This window comes from Embiotoca jacksoni, unplaced genomic scaffold, assembly GCF_022577435.1.
Source record: "Embiotoca jacksoni isolate LCO1_2020_lvr unplaced genomic scaffold, fEmbJac1.0.p SCAF_3, whole genome shotgun sequence".
NCBI classification, from domain to species: domain Eukaryota; kingdom Metazoa; phylum Chordata; class Actinopteri; family Embiotocidae; genus Embiotoca; species Embiotoca jacksoni.
The window spans coordinates 4,544,512-4,564,872 of NW_027185381.1; the positions used below are offsets into that span (position 1 = coordinate 4,544,512).

Here is a 20,361-nt window from a genome sequence, read left to right on the forward strand (position 1 = left end):
CAAACCTGCAAGCCTGATGGGGTGCTCCTGGTCAGCAGTGATGAGTATTTGCCCACACTGGTTTGATAAGGAGCGAACCATGACTCGGCATCTTGGTGTCCGTTGGCCAAACCTCACTGACACATAAGGGAGGACTATAAAAGATATCTTGTCTGGCCTGAACCGACTGAAAGGCTACTGTGGTACAAGTCATTGAAAATTTGAATGATGATATCAGACACCCTGCTGTGTATTATGCTGCGTAGCCACGTGCTGGTCAGAGTATCAATGGTAATCCATCCATCATCTTTTGCTTATCCGGAGTCGGGTCGCTGTAGCAGCAGGCCAAGCAAGCTGACCCAGACTTTCCTCTCCCCCGCAACATTTTCCAGCTCATGCTGGGGGATCCCGAGGCGTTCCCACGCCAGCCAGGAGATATAATCCCTCCAGCGTGTCCTGGGTCTTCCCCGGGGTCTCCTGCCAGTTGGGCGTGCCCGGAAAACCTCCAGAGGGAGGCGCCCAGGAGGCATCCTGATCAGATGCCCGAACCACCTCAGCTGACTCCTTTCGACGCGAAGGAGTAGCGCCTCAAGTCCAAGTTCCCTCCTGATGTCCCAACTCCTTAATCTATCCCTAAGGCTGAGCCTGGCCACCCTAAGGGGGAAACTCATTTCGGCCACTTGTAGCCGCGACCTCGTTCTTTCGGTCACGACCCAGAGTTCGTGACCATAGGTGAGAGTCAGAACATAGATCTCCTGGTAAACTGAGAGCTTTGACTTCCTCAAAGCTCAGCTCCCTTTTCACCAACACGGTCCGGTGCAGCGCTTGTTGTACTGCTGCAGCCGCACCGGTCCGGCAGTCGATCTCCCGCTCCATCCTCCCCTCACTTGTGAACAAGACCCTGAGATACTTAAATTCCTTCGCTTGAGGCAGGCACTCCGTCCCCACCTGGAGGGAGCAATCCACCGGTTTCCGGCAGAGAACCATGGTCTCAGATTTGGAGGTGCTAACCCTCATCCCCGCCGCTTCACACTCGGCTGCAAACCGCCCAGTGAGTGCTGGAGGTCGCGGTCTGAAGAAGCCAACAGGACCACATCGTCTGCTCCTCCCCAACCCGACGTGCTCCTCCCCCTGGCTGCGCCTAGATATCCTGTCCATGAAGGTCACAAAAAGGATCGGTGACAAAGGACAGTTCTGGTGGAGGCCAACACCCACTGGAAACGAGTCTGACTTATTGCCGAGAATACGAACACAGCTCCTACTGCGGTTGTACAGAGCCCGGATGGCCCCCCGTACTCCCGCAGCACCCCCCACAAAAAACAACCGGGGGACCTGGTCGAAAGCCTTCTCCAAATCCACAAAACACATGTAGACTGGATGGTCAAACTTCCAGGCCCCCTCCAGTAGTCTTGCGAGGGTAAAGAGCCAGTCCACTGTTCCACGATGAGGACAGAATCCGCACTGCTCCTCTTGAATCTGAGGTTCGACAAACGGTCCCCTGAGCCAACCAGGCCTGAAAGGCCTGCTTTTTCAGTTTGACAGCTTCCTTCACCCCCGGTGTCCACCACCGGGTTCTCAGGTTGCCGCCACGACAGGCACCAATGACCTTACGAACACAACTCTTCGTGGCCGCGTACACAATAGAGGCTTTGAACATGGTCCACTCAGACTCCATGTCCCCAACCTCCCTCGGGATGCATGAGAAGCTCTTCTGGAGGTGAGAGTTGAAGACCTTCCGGACAGTTTCCTCGGCCAGACGTACCCAGTTTACCCTCACTACACGTTTGGGCTTGCCAGGTCTTTCCAGCCGACTCCCTGATCCAACTCACCACCAGGTGGTGATCAGTTGACAGCTCTGCTCCTCTCTTCACCTTCTTCATGACATACGGCCGCAGATCCGATGATACGACTACAAAGTCGATCATTGATTTCCGGCCTAAGGTGGTCTGGTACCAGGTACACTTATGAGCCACCTTATGCTCGAACATGGCGTTTGTTATGGCCAAACCGTGGCTAGCACAGAAGTCCAGTAACAAAACACCGCTCGGGTTCAGATCGGGCAGGCTGTTCCTCCCAATCACTCTCTGCCAGGTTTCTCCGTCGTTGCCCACATGAGCGTTGAAGTCCCCCAGGAGAACTATGGAGTCAGCAGGCGGCGCCCTTTCCAGGACTCCCCCCACCAACTCCAAGAACCCCGGATAGTCTGAGCTGCCGTTTGGTGCATAAGTACAAAAAGTCAGAGTCTTCCTCCCTGCAACCCGGAGGCGCAAGGAGGCGACCCTCTCGTTCTCCGGGGAGAACTCCAACACATCGGCGCTCAGTCGGGGGCTCGTGAGTATCCCCACCTCCTGCACCAGCTCCAGCTCTTTCCCCGCTAGCGAGGTGACGTTCCATGTCCCTAGAGCTAGTCTATGCTGCCAGCGATCGGTTCACCCCGGGCCCCCGGCCCGGTCTGCTGCCCGGTATGCATTGCACCTGACCCCGATGCTTGTCCCTGCAAGTGGTGGGTCCACAGGGTGGCTGCTCCCCGATGCTTCTTCGGGCTGAGCCAGACCGGGCTCCATGGGCGAAGGCCCGGCCACCAGACGCTCGCCGGCAAGCTCCCCTCCTGGGTCTGGTTCCAGGAGGGTGCCCCGGTTTCCCTGATCTGGGCGAGATGGCTTCAGTCCATGAGCTGCTGTTCATTGGGGTCTGTATGAGCCGCTCTTTGTCTGGGCTCTCACCTGAGACCAGTTTGCTTTGGGAGACCTTACCAGGGGCTGATGCCCCGGACAACATAGCTCCCAGGATCACTGAGCCGCTCAAACCCCTCGGTGGCGACTCGCGGTAATGTTTTTTTTCATTAGTGTATGTTTGACATTTATCTGTTGATATTTACTGATATTGATCAGCCAACATGTACACTGATATAGAGAGATCAGTGACAAAACAATATTGACAGGCTTTGATTCTTCCAGGCAAGATTTTTTGTTTACTTTATTTAAAACTCTCTGCTCAGTAATAGACTGTTACAATTCTCATTCTCACAGAGGTCCCAAAGGCCAAGCCCACAGTCTGAAACTCTTTGGATGTAAAGGGCAGCATGATTAAGGCAACTCCTCCAGCAGTCTCATTATAATTTCCTGTGTGTGTTGTAGATGTAAGCGGTGCTCCAAGGCTGCACTGAGAGAGCCGAGTGCTGAAGGAGTTGAGATGATCGATGAGAAGATTCTTGCAGAAGGTGAGACACCAGTTTGATTTACTGGACTGTCGCAGGAAACCTGAGGGGAAGAGACAGGAAGAAGCTCGCACTAAATTGTCAGTGTTTTCAGTAGCCATTAAAATAAATGATTGCATCTTTTAATATGAGAAACCGTTAACACAATATGAACTTGTTTTTATCAAATGATGTTAATTGTAAGGTAAAGTTCTCTGTTAGCATTTTTTCTGGGTTTACAACTTCTCTGTTGTCTTCCGGATTGTCGGTTGGACAAAACAAGACATTTGAAGACTTTATTGGACTCTTGGGAAATTGTACAAGGGTGGATCAATATGTTCCGAGACTGCTCCTATTGCACGTGAACATTGGGCAGCACCGTGACACGAAGGGAGCAGGAGGAAGGTATAACCCTGATGAATAATTGTTACAAATTTCATGGCTTGATCAAAATCAGCACCCGAGTTACACATGTTTCTGTGAGCAGTGGTCTGGGTGCATTTGCGACATTTTACGCACCTGAAACTTGAGCGGAGAGGTCACATCAAAGTTTGTGACAAATTATTGAGGAACCAAAAGAAGTGGCAGGGAGCCAAATTTGGCCAGTAGGGTTGGTGGGGAGTGACGATCGTTTCATTGTGGGTGAGAAACTTTTGACCTCAGTTCAGGTCATTTCCACTAAACATTTGGCCATCACATGCCTCAAAGCATCACAGTAGAGCTCAATGTTGACAGCCTGATGATCTTTCCCTTAGGAAACATAAAATGTCACTTAAGACACCTCTCCAGACTCATTGCCTCATTGCCATAAACTTCCTGGAGCCTTTTAATAGTCTCCGTTGCCAATTTCTAGAGTTTGACGCAAAATGTTGTCATATCCACAGAGAAATCGTACCTGAAGACACGCGCCGGACCAGCGCTCACAAAAACATGCGGAACTCGGGTGCTGATTGGAACTTGGAACACTTACTCATTAGGGATATACCTTTTTTCTGGACCGCAAGCTAATTGATCTATCTTTGTTTTGAGCATTATGGGCATTCTGGCATTAAAACAAATAATCACTAGGCCCTGCCCCAGTTTTGTGACATCATTGCCTTTCAGGTTCTTGTCCTTGAAAGGACCAAGAGAAGTTTTGAAACTGGTCACTTTATTGTCTTATTTCTCTCTGAGCCGTTGTTGCTGTGTCGTTTCATCTCGGTTATCACTGCATCAACCCCCCCTTCCTATTCAGCAGGTTGTAAAAGTTCCTGAGCAGCTCCCTGGCTGACCTCAGGTCTGTATGAGCTGCAGTACCTCTGAAATAAGTCACTCAGCGTTAATGTCTCTGATCCTCTGGTATGCAGCTCTCGGTGTTCAGCTGCTGCAGTTTGTCCTGCTCATGAAGCTGGAGCTCCAGGACGAAACCGACACGCTGGACGTCTTCCTGTGGAAACATGCAGTGAGTTTTAGACTTCGTGTAACGTGCCGCTCGCTCTTTAATCAGAGGACGTTCGATCACGAGAAGGGAGAAGAATCTGTGTCTATTATTATGAAGAAAATGAGCACTTTCTAAACGTTATCCAAAAAAACAGTGTGATCCAAAAGTCTGAGAACACCTCAAAAATCTGTCATCTTTAAAAATCACATTTAGAGAAATGATCTGAAAGTTTCAGTTTTTAGAAACATTTAAAAACAGAAGTTTCATACTTAGAAGAAATACTTTAGATTCTGCACTATTTCTATGTCAGCAATTAACTTTGGACAGTGGTATTGATCATGTTAACTCCTTTGTACAAAGGGTCAGATTTCCTTGAGTTGTATTCTTTCAATAAAGCAGCGTTCAGATGACACTTGGGTAGATTTGATCAACTCAGAGGTTTGTTCTAGAAAATCAACTTGCAGCTTTTGTTCTTCTATAATAAATTTCGCTGAGCCTCAAGTTTCCAGCAGAACATTGCTGACTAAGTAGCATTGTGATGGTGAGAAACTGGTCCCAGTACTATGTGAAAGTGTCAGAAATCAGATTGTTATTCAAAGCAGAGAGGGGTTTTCTCAGCATCAAGTCACGGCTACACTGAAGGAATCTAAGGGGGCGTTGCATGTCACTGTGGAACACTTTGTGGAATCTGGATCGGCTGTATCAAAGCACAATCAGGCAGACAAAAGGGACCACACCATCTGAGAATCGAAACATCTTAGCTTTGGTTACTGAGAGATAGAAAAGTAACTTCAAAACAGGCTTAGAATTTTCTAAATAAATCAAGGTGGATTCAAATCAGTCAAATAGTATTCTCAAATGACGAGTCATGTCTCGAAACAATTTCTCAGGAGGGGATACATGCCCAAACTCTTGGAAAGGGTTGAAACTTACCAACATTTCACTGTGGATGATACAAAAAAAAATAATAATTCCTGATAATTCCAAGTTTGGGTTTGTGTCAGTATCCAAAGGAGAGGAACAGGAGAGATAATGATACCACAGTGTATCAAACCCAGAGTTTGGGCTCCCAGAAACTGGATCAGCTATTTTCTGATATGTAAAAGACCAAATATTTGATTAATGAATTGAAAAAATGATCACATCCATTAATCTCATTTTTTTTTTTAGTAATTTGGCAGTTAGTGAAGAAATCTGAAAACAAAGTATATTAGAATGTTTATGAATAGGGAACTTGGATTGAATTGGACACATTGCAAAAATAGTACAGATTTCAAATTCTTATTATTAATGGAATAAATAATGTAATAAAACAAGCTGAAACTAAATGAAGACACATTGTTGATGATTGTTTACATTTAGATGTGCATAAAAAATGCCCAAAAATGTTTTGTTCATGTTAACTCTGTTTGCGTCTTTCATCAGGAGTCATTCTTCAGTGTGTCGACAGAGGACGTAGCAGCCAATCAGGAGGCTCAAAACAGCATCCGTGAAATCATGGACTACCTTTGTCCACCAGTGGGCAGCATGGGTGAGCCAGTCAAACCCACAAACATCTGCACAAACACGCTGGAACAGATCAAGTTATTTCAGTGACTGTTATAAAGCAGCATTTTATGATGACAAAATATATATATATATTTTTACTTTTGATAAGACTCAAAGTATAACTTTCAAAACGATTTGTGTAAAAATCAGGTAATTTGCGATTATTACTACAATATACACTGTTTTATGTGACTCCTCAATTCCGTGAATGGAAAATTTAATTTCACTGAAAACTCCACAGTGAAGCTTTAAGTGTATGTTCTCAGTTCGATGTCTATAATATGTTGTAGTTCTCCACCCTCCGGAAAGTGCAGCAGTTTTGGTGTCTCAGGTTTTCGATGGTGGTTCATGTGTTTATCCTCAGGTCAAAGTCCGTGGCTCGACTTGTGTCTGATGGCGTACCGAGCAAAAGACGACGGCGGTGGGCCGAACCAGACCTGCTATCAGATCTGCCACACCTCTGTCATCAAACCCTCCTCCACACAATCCAACGTCGACCTAGCCTGAAGCGCCTGCAGAATCAAAAGATCATCTGTAAACCAGAGTCCTTTTGGAAAACAAAACAATTGTCTTCCTGTTGTTGGATCATCATTTTGTATTTCACCTCCTCTGAGGTTTATTTGTATTTATTGTGTAAATGTATGTAAGATAATGCTGCAAAACTCTGTAAAATGTTAACTAGCATTTATTTTTAAAATTCTGCTCTTCCCATACAGCTCATACAGTATTTCAATAACTCTTTCAAAATAAAAGACTTAACTACGACTTTGATTGGGTTGTTAATATTTTTTCAGCTGTTCCTGTGTAACTTCCTGTTATAGGCAGGCTGGGGTTCTCACCAGCACTGCAGCCATTTATGTTTTTTGGTCGTTGTTGTTTTGGTTTTTTTTGCAGAATCTGAAGTATCTCAGCTGAGATAGGGAGAAACTGAGCTCAGTTCATTCTTAAAGAGGATTAGGTTTTTTTTATCACCTTGTTGGATGAGAGCTGTTCGGTGCCTCGTTAAGGACAAACAGCATATTAGGCACAAATCGAGCCAATTGCAAAATACAGCAGTGCAAAGCAGAGTTGAATCTTAGGGCTCCATTTCAGGACATTTACAACATGCAAGCTGTGTTAACTTTGGCACTTTTAACTCATTGAAAGAAACTCCATATTTGTGACCCTTGCATGAAAGTGGGAGAGGGCTGTGGGATTTATCTACAACTTTTGAGCAACTGTCATTTTAGAAACGGATTACTTGAACCATTTGCAATGAGTAAGTACCACCCACTTTTGTGAAACATTGCACTGTTAGGATTCATCTGAGGCTCAAGGTCAGTTTAAAGGAAATCTGTTAATATTAGCTCACATTTGAATTTATAACATCATAAAGAAGTTATTTTTAGTGTCCCGAATTACTAGAATCAGTGCATTTACAATGACTCCTTCACTGAATCAGTCAGTTTTTGACCGGAGGTCTGACTGCGTAGTCCCACTCAGAACTGAAACGCCTGAGACGCAGGCGTTACCTCGACAGAGGTTCAAAACTAACCCTTTTCAACACCGTGACTTTATTTTCTAAATGTAATACAAACTTCATTCTCGACACTTTCACTTTGTCATAATCCTAAATAAAAAAAAAAATATATTTTTTATTTTCTCAATGTGGCCCTAATGCTCTGTCTTGTGAGGGGCATAAGATGTGTCGGTTGATGTGGGTGAAGCACTTTTAATGTTGTCCACAACTGTTCATGACACAGTAATACGCTGAACATGTTTTAACCCGTTCACCAGAGGAAAGATGGTGAAGAAGAGCAACTTCTGCAAACTAAAAGAAATTAAATCATGAGACATACATGCTGCATAATATCAGCATTTGGAAACAAAGAGCAAACTCCCAAAAAAGATTCAAAGACATGCAGTTTTAGCATTTAGTTTTTGGTCAGTCTTTATATCCTCTGTTGATGTTGCAGATCATTGTTAGTGTAATACCGCAACGTTGCACTAGATAGCACACAAGACTTAAAATCAAAAGTCAGCGATCTTCCCTTTAATACAAGAGCAACATTTATATAGTGGATGATCTGAACAAACTAGAAAGACATACTGGAATATGTCTGTGGTTCATTAAAAAAAAAAGTGTAGTAATGCTATGATATAGGATACGTTGTCATGATAATGTAAAGTCCCGAGGTTTGTTTTTTTTACAAATGTGTGCAACTGACTAAAGATAATTGTTCCTGAGATAATGAACAAGTCACAATATATTAAGGTGTTTATATATTTTGTTTGAGTTAATTAATGTGTATTTGTTGTTTAAGGTTAGTTGATTGGGCTTCAAACTAAAAAATGCCACTCTTTAAAAAGAAATACAGTGTTTCCTTTTTAAAGGGAATACATTTCTATAAGTGTTTTCTCTTTGTGCCATATCATTTTTCACTTGAGGACTTGTTAATGAATTTGAGGGCTATCATAAACATCTTCAAACATGATCCATTTTTTTTTTAAAGACATGCTTCATATATCAAGAAAAAGGTGGACTGTAAATCCCTTTTATTGTAGTGCATAATCCCACATAGACAACAGATGAATGTGTTATTTCTACAGTTTATTATCGGATCAGAGCAGGTTTGACGGACGACCCCTCCAGCCCACACACACACACACACACACACACACACACACACACACACACACACTCCTCCTTCTCCTTCTCCTCCACCTCCTCTCTCTCTCTCTCTCTCTCTCTCTCTCTCTCTCGCTCGCTCGCAGTCGAAGCGTGGTCTTTCCGCCGGACGCATTTCACTGCTCTCTACCCCGGTCTCCGGTCTCTCGCGGCTGCGCGTGCAGAAACTTTACTGGACAAAGGTGGACCCGTCCGTCAACTCTCCACTGCAACATCTACCTTCTGCTGCGAAGATAGCCCGGTTTGAAGACACTCCGATGTTTGGCTTCACTGGTGATGGCTCCGCATCGGAGCTGCTCCGGGACGCACCGAAACCCGACAGGTGCACCACTTTTACAAGACTTCGTGGAAGCTGTTTGTGTGAAAAAATGAAGGGCAACTGACATTTGTGTGACAGTACAAAGTTAGAGCTATTTAAAACAGATTATCACCAACCAGAGATGGATCGATCATTTTGGATCACAAAGTTCGATCTCGTGGTTTAGACGGAACAATGATGCTGCATCCACCCCTAAGGCTACTGTGTTTGTGGCTGTGCACCGAGGCCGTAGCGAGTCAACTCCACGGGCACAAAACAAAGACGACTTTCAGTTCTCATTATGAATCTCCTGCCTCTGACAGGAATGTGCCAAGCCGTAAATGGCGCATAGTCAGCGGGGAGGACAATGGGGAAACGCGCGGTATGAGTGTGCAGGCCTCAAGGGTGGATACTGTCAACCTGCAATACTCTGAGCTGCTGGGGACACTGATACATCGGCGCTCTGTGCGTAAAAGTGACGCACGACAAGGATATCAGCGCATCCGGCCAGTACGCGGAGACGAAACTTTACGCACGGAAGAAAACAAGGCCGATGAGCCGAGAAAAGGTGAATGCAGTCCGGGTAAAGTACTTAAACAAACCCCGCATGGATCCACCTGCACCGACAAGCACAACCGGCGGCAGAGACGGGGTGCAAAATCCGGCAGGGCGAGACGGAGCGAGCCGCTGCTGGACGCAGCTGCGGGCGGGTGGGAGGCTCTGCCCCCAGCCATGGCGCAGGAACAAGATGCCGAACCCCCCTTCGGACTCAACACCAGCAACTATGAGGAGGAGTACTCTCTGACGGACTTTCCTGACACCACGCCGTTCGCGCCGGTAAACACGCGGACGAGACGCAAGCAGGTGAAGAACCCGTTCTACCCGGTCACCGCGGAGTCGTACGGAGCGTACGCGGTCATGATCATCGCCGCAGTCATCTTCACTGTGGGGATCATCGGGAACGTGTCGGTCATGTGCATCGTGTGCCACAACTATTACATGAGGAGCATCTCCAACTCGCTGCTGGCCAACCTCGCGCTCTGGGATTTCGTAATCATCTTCTTCTGCCTGCCGCTCGTGGTGTTTCACGAGCTCACCAAGAACTGGCTGCTGGGGGAGTTCTCATGCAAGATTATCCCCTACTTAGAGGTGAGGAGGGAGAGGGTCTGGTTCTTGGGTTGATGCTACTGGTAAAGCAATAAAAAAAACTTGACACCAAAACACTGCAAAATAGTGTTTAGTCCTCAAAGACAGAAATTTAAACTGTGGAAAGTTACCACGGCTGCAACTAGTTCATCTTTTTTCACAAAAATCACAAGGTAAAAAGTAGAAATATGGCATCCACAATGCAAAGTAATCTATGAAGACAGTGTGCTTGCATGTTTGTGATTGACCAACATGTAATGTTTTGCACGATATCACATTGTCATTGCAGCCAAAGTTGAGCTTGGTTCAACTATTTTGTCTGAGTGTCTAGTGTTCGTACCGGTTTCAGTGAAGTGGTTTCATTCAAATAAATAAAAAACAAGTGTGTTTCACTCATACCAAAAGATGACCTGAACATGGGCGACCGTTTGCAGTGAAAGTGATGGTGGACAAAATTGTCCTTCTGAGCATACATTTCAAAGTTTATCTAAAGCTATTTGGCATCAACAGTCTTGAGTTTGATAAAGAAAGTCTATTTTATTGCTTTACTGAGCTGTGGTAAAGGGATAATAACACAAAGAGGAAACTAAAAGAGTGTAACTTAAGAAGAGCCCCACGAAGCCGATGTTCCCTTCCAGTTACAAACCTGCAATTAGTGTTCACTTTTTATGTTTTTAAACCACCTCAATCACAACCATAATCTTTCCTTAATCTAACACGTGCTGTAGATTCTATGCATAAAATTAGGATGAGAATTAGGTGGTGGATCCAGACTGCAGTCAGTATTTAAATCGGGTTTAAAGTCACAGAGTGAAGTGAAGAGTTGTTAATCTGATCAGTATCACATCAGGCTGCAGAAAACAAAACAAAACCTACTTAACATGTGACAATCTGCCGCCCGGACAGGCTGGAGATCAAGATTAATGAAGAGTCTCTCAGAATGAGATTAGACGAGGATGACCCCCCGCTGATCAGTGGACTGCATCAGTTTAAACGGTTCAGGGAGGTCTGAGATTCGATCTGAATATATAACTAGCTCCATAAAAAGATACTTTTTTTTCCAGTTTGTTGCTGGAGAACTGACTGGACCAGCAAAGAGCCATGACAATGCCCTTTGGGATGAACTAGAACATTGACTGTGAGTCAGTCCTCATCCCCCAACATCAGTGTGGGACCCCACTAATTCTCTTGTGGCTCAATGGGATAAAATCCCTGCAGCCAGGTTTAACCACTTGGAAAGGCTGAAACCAGGAGAGTGGAGGCTGTTAAAGCTGCAGATTACTGAATATGGTGTCGGGCACATTTCAACCCTCATATGTGGCTGCATTTTATTAATGCCCACACACATTTGGCCATCAAGTGTACGTGTTCTGTGTGTTGGCAGTCTGTGAACTCAGTGATGATATAGATCTTAAATTTACACTGTTGAAAGTTACTGTCAGAAATTAATTGTTTTGTTCATAAACTCTCAGAAAATATTGAAAAAAGGGAGTTTTAATTTCCCATATTCCAAGGTGACATCATAAATGTCTTTATGTCAGACCAACAGTCCAAAACCCTCCAAAATTCACCATGTGTGACAAATAAATGCTTTAAATACATACATTTGAGCAACTGATATCTTCAAATCTTTTTGCTCAAAAAACAACAATGATCAAATTCCTGTTGCTCAATTATTCAACTACTTGTTTCACCTGTAGTTGACGTGTTTTAAAGCTGCCTAACATGGAAATATCAGCTGCAGGTCAACATGTTTGTAACTAATCATGATGCAAACGCCTTGTGAATGTAACATCTGGTAGCAAAAGGTCATATGAATCGAATTTAAGCTCCTTAACAGCAGCAGCTCTTTGTTTGAGGCAGTGACCCACATGACATCAGTGACATTTACGGACGTCATCAGTTGTCTACTTTAAATTCTTCTAATTTATTTCTTCCTTTCTTATTTCACGGATGACTGCCCTTTAAGTTAATTCCAAATTGATTGAACAAAAAGAAACTGAAAAAAATACATATATTTGGTAAACATACTTGATAATATACATTTATCAAAATAATTTCAGGATTTTTCTTTTTGACTCTAATGTAGTCAATAAAATGAAATGAGGTGAATAAAACAAATGTTAAAAGACAATTTCAAAGCAGGTATTAGATCTGAAATGGTTAAATTTCTAATTTAAATTAGTCGTTTATTTATCCAGTACAAAAACGACTAATATATAATATAGTTAATTTAGTCAACAGCAAGAGGATTTCATTGAAAACTACTGTAATTGGCCGACCCCCAATACACACACACACACACACACACACACACACACACACACACACACACACACACACACACACACACACACACACACACACACACACAGTTGTATTGTCAACACTTCATGGGATGTTACATTAACATACATTCATTTCATGGTGATTTACTATAAACCTAACCATAACTATTACTTGTCTAACCCCTATTGTAATCTTATACCTCTTTGTATTGAAAATCAATTACTTACTTTACGGGGACTTGCTTTTTGTTCCCAAAGGGAGGTGGGTCCGGCACAATGTGTCAATGTAAACAGATTTATATTGCTGCCTTTACCCACAAGGCCACAGACTGTGCCAGGTAAAAGGTCAGCAGTTTGACAGACTGTGAATATGTTTCCAATCTTATTGGAAAAACTAAGAATTCCTATTTACCTTCTGAATGCTATTTACGTAAACACCCATTGTATAATTTTGACTGCACACCTCATGCTAAATAATACAGAGTAGCCTGAAACCCAAACAAACACAGAACCCATGTGTTTTGCTTAGTCTGTTGCTGAATTCAAAATTAATCCAGATTTAATGAACATAGAGTTGTATTGTCAATGCAAAGTATTTTTGACCATCATTAAGACAACACTGGGTGTTTTTTCATTCAATGTAAAAAAAAAAGAAAAAAAAAAAAAAGATGCATTTAAATAAAATGATTTTCATGCCTCATGTATTAATAAAAACAAAATCCAACAACGTCCACTAGGAAAAGATTTAGAGAATTAATCATAATGTACATCACGACAAGCATGTCACTTCAGCTTCATTGAAGAGATGAAAAATAGCCACAAACTAAAACATCAGATCTCCTGTGTTGATATTCTGGAAATGTATATCCAGTGATGTGAAAGGTTGTTGTAAACATGGGTTGGAATACTTCCACATCTGCCTTTAATCCTAAATGATATGCATGTGGCATGAGGCCAGACAAGTGGAAAGCTACAAGGATAAACAAGAAGAGCGAAATGGCCTTAAAGTTTTAAGACAGCAGAGAATACAGATAAAAAGTGGGACAAATGACACTTAGAAGAGAGTGTGGGTTGACATCAGGGATAAAACTGGGAAATGAACCAGGAATTCCACATCAGTACTGTCATTTGCATCTGTAGTACAGATTTTCAGACTACAAAAACACATGACAGACTATACATTGGTTGCTGATAAAATATTACTTAATGTGTTTTGGTACCTACTATTTTATGTTTGGAACCCCTAAAATATAAAGAAAAAAACAACTGTTGAGGATGTCATATGGAGTTAAAGGAGGTACAAAAAAAAAACAGGCTTTTTATCCTCATGTAGTCAAAACTCTGCATTAGATTCCAAGACTTGGGATTCCAATTTTGCGGGAAGTTATGTGTGTTTCCATTCCTTCACCTGAACCTAACATTAGTCCAACCTGTGACATCATCATCATCTTTAGATGCTTAACCTGATCCAACCCCACCATAACCCCGACCAGTTATCTCAGCCTGATGCAATGTTTACTTCAGAACATGAACAATATTACCTCGGAACTTGTTTCATGGTTTTACAAAGACTGAGAAAAGAAACCCTTAATGAGAGGTTGTATCATGTTAGTCAGGAAGGCTCACAAGACGTTTGGTTTTCAGCAGTCGGTCACTCTAAAGCCACATTGTGGTCTTCAATCGCATTTAAAAAACATGGCTTTTTCCATCTGTTGTCCTTTATACAGTGGTTGTGGTTGTTTTCTAAAGGATTCATGTTGAGGTCATGATGCTAGATTTACCTTGTTGTAATAACATTTTGCTTACTGGTTTCAATTCAGAGATCTGGTGACCTTAGTTTTAGGTGATTACTTTGAAAAAGACAGCAGAAACTTTAAAGTTACTGCTGTACATTGGTTTATGTCGAGATCACATGAGGCCTAATTCATATTACCTACAAAGGCAGACGCAGTAACCACAGAATGTAAAAATGACAAAAGAGTGACGACATTAATAGTTTAAATGCTGATCAGCAGAAGTGTAAAAGCTACATAACCTGAAACACCCTTATGACATTTAATCTAGGTTAGGGACTTATTTTATTTGTTGTTGTGTTCTATGAACAAATTCAGTTTCTGAGATGTTAAAATGACTGTTCAATTACAAAAAACATGTTTGTATAAATCCCAGTGAGATCCGAACTGTGGTGCAAGGCTGCAACTGAGAGGCTTGCTGAAAGCAGTGGTGTAGTACGTGAAACACAGCTATACATGTTATACACACCGAGAAAGTTCCAGGATAACCCGCTAAAAATGTAAACAGATACGTATCAATATGGTTTTGTGACAGAATTTTCACTTCGGTGATTTTGTTTAATAAATACTGGCAGGTTTGCCAATTCACGCTTTAGGTGAGAAGCACCTGTTTCAGTCTCCGCGGCCCTCTCTCAGGCTGCCCAAACTAATCTCACACCAAGTAAAAGGAAATCTCAAAGTCCCTCCTTTATAATGTATTAAACAATATAAAAATAAAAATAAATAACATCAAGCTTTTCCCACATTTCAGCACCAACATTTGGTCCATAAACAAAAGTTGCAGTTTGTCCACTGCAAGTAGATAAAGTCAAATTAAAGAAATGAGACAAAAAATATTATATTTATTTGTTGTGGAGAATGTTTCATATTGAAATATATGTTAGTGGCAAACATTACATTACATTTCATTTAGCTGATGCTTTTATCCAAAGCGACTTACAATAAATGCATTTCAACCATGAGGGTACAAATTCAGAACAACAAGAATCAAGAAAATACAATTTTCTTCAAGAAAGCCAAACTACAAAGTGCTATAAGTAAACATATATGAACATATATGAACCTTTGCGTTCAGTATCTGGTGGGACCCGTAAGCATTCCCACTAACTGTTAATCAGTCATGCACATTTGCTTGGAGAAATTTTAGCCCATTCCTCCTGCAGACCAGCTTCAACTCTGATTGGTGAGTTTCCCATCACCAACTGCTTGTTTCAGGTCCTTCAATGCCATTTCTATCGGATTTAGGTCGAAACTTTGACTTGGCGACTCCCAAACATTATTATTTTTTTATTCATTCCTTGGTAGAACAACATTCATGCTAAAGTTGTGTTCTGACTGCAGGACCCACTTTCTCTTGAGAATCAGTTAATGAACAGATGTCCAGACATTTTCCATTAGAATTCACTAATGATGGGAAGCTGTCCCCTTTCCACACACAGCAAAACAGTTCCAAACCATGGTACTACCACAACTGTGTTTCACAGATAGTATAAGGTTCTTAAAATGGTTCTGGAATGCAATGTTTTTCTTTGGCCAAACATGATGCTTCTCATGTAAATCGAGGTTTTATTTTTGGTCTCATCCATCCACAAAACACCTTTCTAGTAGCCTTCTGGCTTGGCCGTGCAATCTATAGCAAACTGCAGACGAGCAGCAATGTTCCTTCCATGTTGTTCAGTGTTCTCCAAACTTTGGACCCATGAACTTTACCATTAGCCAACGAGAGAGAGGCATTGAGTTGCGTAGGAGTCCCTGGGTTCATTTGTGACTTTGCAGACGATTAATTGCCTTCTTCTTGTAGTAAACTTTACTGGTTGACCACTTCCGGGGAGGGTAACAATGGTTTTAAATTACACAATCCATTCAAATGTAGTTTGGTGGAGTCCAAAATCTATTGGTTTAGTAATTTTTTCCAGGCTAATGCACATCAACAACTCTTTTTCTGGAGTCCTCAGAAAACTCCTTTTTTTTTTTTTGCCATGATGCACTTTGACTTTAGTCGATCCTTGTTTATAAATAAAACAGACTTCCCTCCCACACTTCATTGTTATCCCATTGACTGAAATCACCCAACTCTAATTTCAGTTTCGAATTAACTGCTCATCCTAGAGGGTTACATACTTTTGCCTCTCATAGATATTAAAATAGTCAATTCACATAAAATGACCTCCAATAAATAAAAGTACTATTAAAAATGTAAATTTAGTTTGGAAAACATTTGGTTAAGTGGTGCATGGTCTAAAAAAAATCTGCTAATGTCAGCTCTATATCATAAAATTATGGTTTTGCACTTTTATTTCCTGGTTAATGTTTCCAGAATGGAGAATTTTTAACATGACATTCTTCTTTTTTCTCCCAGGTGGCGTCTCTTGGGGTCACAACCTTTACGCTGTGTGCTCTGTGCATTGATCGCTTTCGCGCGGCCTCCAACGTGAAGATGTACTACGAGATGATAGAGAACTGGGCTTCTACCACGGCCAAGCTCGCCGTCATCTGGGTGGGCGCTTTGCTTCTAGCTCTGCCCGAGCTGCTCATCCGACAGCTGATCACTGAGGACGGTGACCCACCCGACGTGAAGCCGTGCGAGCGCTGCGCGGTTCGGATCTCCACTGAGCTCCCGGACACGCTGTACATCCTGGGGCTCACCTACGACGGCGCGCGCCTCTGGTGGTACTTTGGCTGCTATTTCTGCCTGCCGACCCTGTTCACCATCTGCAGCTCGCTGGTCACTGCCCGCAAGATCCGCAGCGCCGAGCGAGCCTGCATCCGTGGCAGCAAGAAACAGATCAAGCTGGAGAGCCAGATGAACTGTGCCGTGGTGGCGTTGGCAATCCTCTACGGCTTCTGCATCATCCCGGAGAACATTTGCAATATTGTGAGCGTGTACATGGCAGCCAGCGTTCCCAGAAGAACCCTGGACATCCTGCATCTGGTCAGCCAGCTCCTGCTCTTTTGTAAATCCGCGGTGACGCCCGTGCTGCTGTTCTTCCTGTGTCAGCCGTTCACCAGAGCCTTCTTGGACTGCTGCTGCTGCTGCTGTGACGAGTGCGGCCCGCCCCGCACACCCGCCACCGTCACCAGCGATATCGACAACGAGTGCGCCACCACCGAGCTGGAGCTGTCGCCGTTCAGCACCATCCGCAGGGAGGCGTCTACGTCTGCCACCTACTCTGCTGTGGGGACTCATTGCTGAGGTCAAAGGTCGAAGATCAACTGTTAGGTGGACGTGGTCAAAAAAGTGATCGGTGGACACATAGACGTATCAGGGTGTTATTTCCTCATTGAACAAACTGTTGAACACGCTGTTGTTTATGACGTACAGACTGAAGACGCCACTGTCTGTCCTGTCACTGTTTACAGAATTTATACAATGCCTATAAAAAGTATTCACCCCCCTTGGATGTTTCACCCTTTTGTTGCTTTTATACATGAAATCATGGTCAATATAATTTGGCTTTTTTTGACAAGACTTTGCAAAAAAAAAAAGCTTCTTTCATGTCAAAGTGAAAACAGATTTTTACAAACTAATGTCAATTAATAAAAAAATATATCGTGTAAAATAAGTGTTTGCATAAATATCCACCCCTTTTAAAGTGACTGACCTAATTCAACAGAGGTCCAGCTAGTTGATGCCAGAAGTGTCACAATTAGTGAAATGGGGATCACCTGAGTGCAGTTGATGTGTGTCAAGTGATTATAGTATAAAAACACCTGTCTGGGAGGTCCAGTCTCTGGTTAATCAGTATCCCTGCTACAATTGCAACATGAAGACAAAAGAACACTCCAAGCAACTCGGAGACAAGATAATTGAAAAGTATAAGTTAGGAGATGGCTACAAAAAGATTTTCAACTCACTGGACATCCCACAGAGTTCAGTTAAATCCATCATTAAGAAATGGAAGGAGTAAGGCTCTTGTTTAAATCTGCCTGGAGCTGGCCGTCCTCAAACTGAGTGACCGGGCAAGAAGAAGACTGGTGAGGGAGGCCACCAAGACACCTACGACCACTCTGGAGGAGTTAAAAGCTTCAGTGGCTCAGATGGGAGAGACTGTACATACAACAACTGTTGCCTGGGTTCTTCACCAGTCAAAGCTGTATGGGAGAGTGGCAAAGAGAAAGCCACTGTTGAAAAAAGCTCATGAAATCTCACCTGGAATTCGCCCAAAGGCATGTGGGAGACTCCAAGGTCAATTGGAAGAAGGTTCTTTTTAGCTTTTTGGCCATCAGACTCGACGCTATGTTTGACGAACACCAAACACTGCGCATCACCACAAACACACCATCTCCACCATGAAGCATGGTGGTGGCAGCATCATGCTCTGGGGAGGCTTCTCAGCAGCAGGCCCTGGAAGGCTTGTAAAGGTAGAGGGGAACATGAATGCAGAAAAATATCGCCCAATCCTGGAGGATAATCTGACTCAGTCTGCAAGAGAACTGCGACTTGGGAGAAGATTTATTTTCCAGCAACACATCTACCCCAAGCATACAGCAAAAGCTACACAGAAATGGTTGAAAGACAACAAGGTGAATGTTCTGAAGTGGCCAAGTCAAAACCCAGACCTCAATCCAATTGAGAATTTGTGGCTGGACTTGAAAAGAGCTGTTCATGCCCAATCCCTGAGCAACCTGACAGAGCTTGAGCTGTTTTGCAAGGAAAAATTTAGAAAAATTGCAGTGTCCAGATGTGCCAGCCTGATTGAGACATAACCACACAGACTCAGTGCTGTGATTGCAGCCAAAGGTGCATCGACTAAATACTGACCTGAAGGGGGTGAATATTTATGCAATCATTTACTTTACCTTATATATTTTTAATTAATTGACATTATTTTGTAAAAATCTGTTTTCACTTTGATATTAAAGAGGTTTTTTGTTTGCAAATTCTTGTCAAAAAAGCCAAATTATATTGACCATGATTTTATGTATAAACGCAACAAAAGGGTGAATACTTTTTATAGGCATTGTATATTTGAAAGAACACACTATCAGTATTAGTTGTTGGGAATTATTTTAGTTTTGCAATTAACACACCAGTATTTTGAATCTACACTCGGTTGTCCTTTTTGTTGGTTGTCACTGTGTTGTAAAGAAACTGAGAGCAGGCATGGGCGCTGAAAATATTTTTCAATGGTTTTGAAATAACACGATAATTAAATTTGGTTAACTTTGCACTACAGGTTGTAAATTTGTAAGAATACTCTTTGAAAAAGAGACAAAATTCAGTTTTTCTAGATTGTCGTGAGAGTGTTCAAGTTATACAGAAGGCAGTGGTGAACTTTCCTGTTAGGAACAATGAGCCTACAATTGAAATTTTGTACATGTTTTTTATTGGAAACTCTGTTTTTACTTTAAATCGTGCCAAAATTACAATATTTTTTCTCAAAACCATTCAATGAAGTTATCGGGAGACTGTGGACCAGAGAGATAAAACATTATTTTAAATGGATGTGTTGAGATAAGCAACATAGAAAAAAAAACAAAAAAAAACAAGATCAGCAACCCTTGCTGCTATTGAGATCAGTTTTGTTCCTCTGGATGTTCTTGTCTTTTCTTTCTTTGTATGAGTGAGTCAGTGGGACAAATACTGTATATTCAAAATGAGAGTTGATGCTGTGTTGTTTTTGCTGAAGTTCTTGTTAATCAGCTCTGGCTGTGTGAGTATTTCCTTCTTCTCTTTGTGTTTGACAGCAGAAATCTGAAAGTCATTGTATTTTTTAGCCACAAGAAATATGTCACTTTAATTAAGAAATATTTAAAAATCTATCTCTTTGAACTCTGGTTTAATTTCAAGAGTTGGCTAATTTGTGCAGCCTTTTTCCTCAGTCACTTCACACTCGTTGTGGTCTCACCATTTGCAGCTTTGACTAAAAGAAAATTGTCTTGACACTGCTTTCACAGCATGAAATTCAGAACATATTCTTAAAGGAGGGTAAACTGTTGATGTCAGCTTTAACGTTTTAAGTTGTCGGTTTCAAAAAAAAAATGCAAAAGTCTCGACAAGCTGGTGGCAAAATGACTTCCAAGC

General features: G+C 42.5%; 2 protein-coding genes across 2 annotated transcripts in view; both read left to right on the plus strand.

The window, feature by feature from the left end:
• pot1 (protection of telomeres 1 homolog) overlaps nt 1–6,914 on the plus strand; it is a 70,704-nt gene extending 63,790 nt beyond the window's left edge. The window contains exons 17-20 of the mRNA XM_069162422.1: nt 3,117–3,199; nt 4,522–4,616; nt 6,021–6,126; nt 6,508–6,914. Coding sequence (XP_069018523.1) covers nt 3,117–3,199; nt 4,522–4,616; nt 6,021–6,126; nt 6,508–6,650 — 427 coding nt within the window. The 3' untranslated portion in view covers nt 6,651–6,914. The remainder of the gene's footprint in view (nt 1–3,116; nt 3,200–4,521; nt 4,617–6,020; nt 6,127–6,507) is intronic.
• A 2,017-nt stretch (nt 6,915–8,931) lies between these two features.
• On the plus strand, nt 8,932–20,062 carry gpr37a (G protein-coupled receptor 37a). Its single transcript, XM_069163408.1, has 2 exons — nt 8,932–10,258; nt 16,696–20,062. The coding sequence occupies exons 1-2, from the start codon at nt 9,305–9,307 to the stop codon at nt 17,527–17,529; spliced, it is 1,788 nt and encodes a 595-aa protein (XP_069019509.1). The 5' UTR covers nt 8,932–9,304; the 3' UTR covers nt 17,530–20,062.
• The last annotated feature ends 299 nt before the right edge of the window (nt 20,063–20,361 follow it).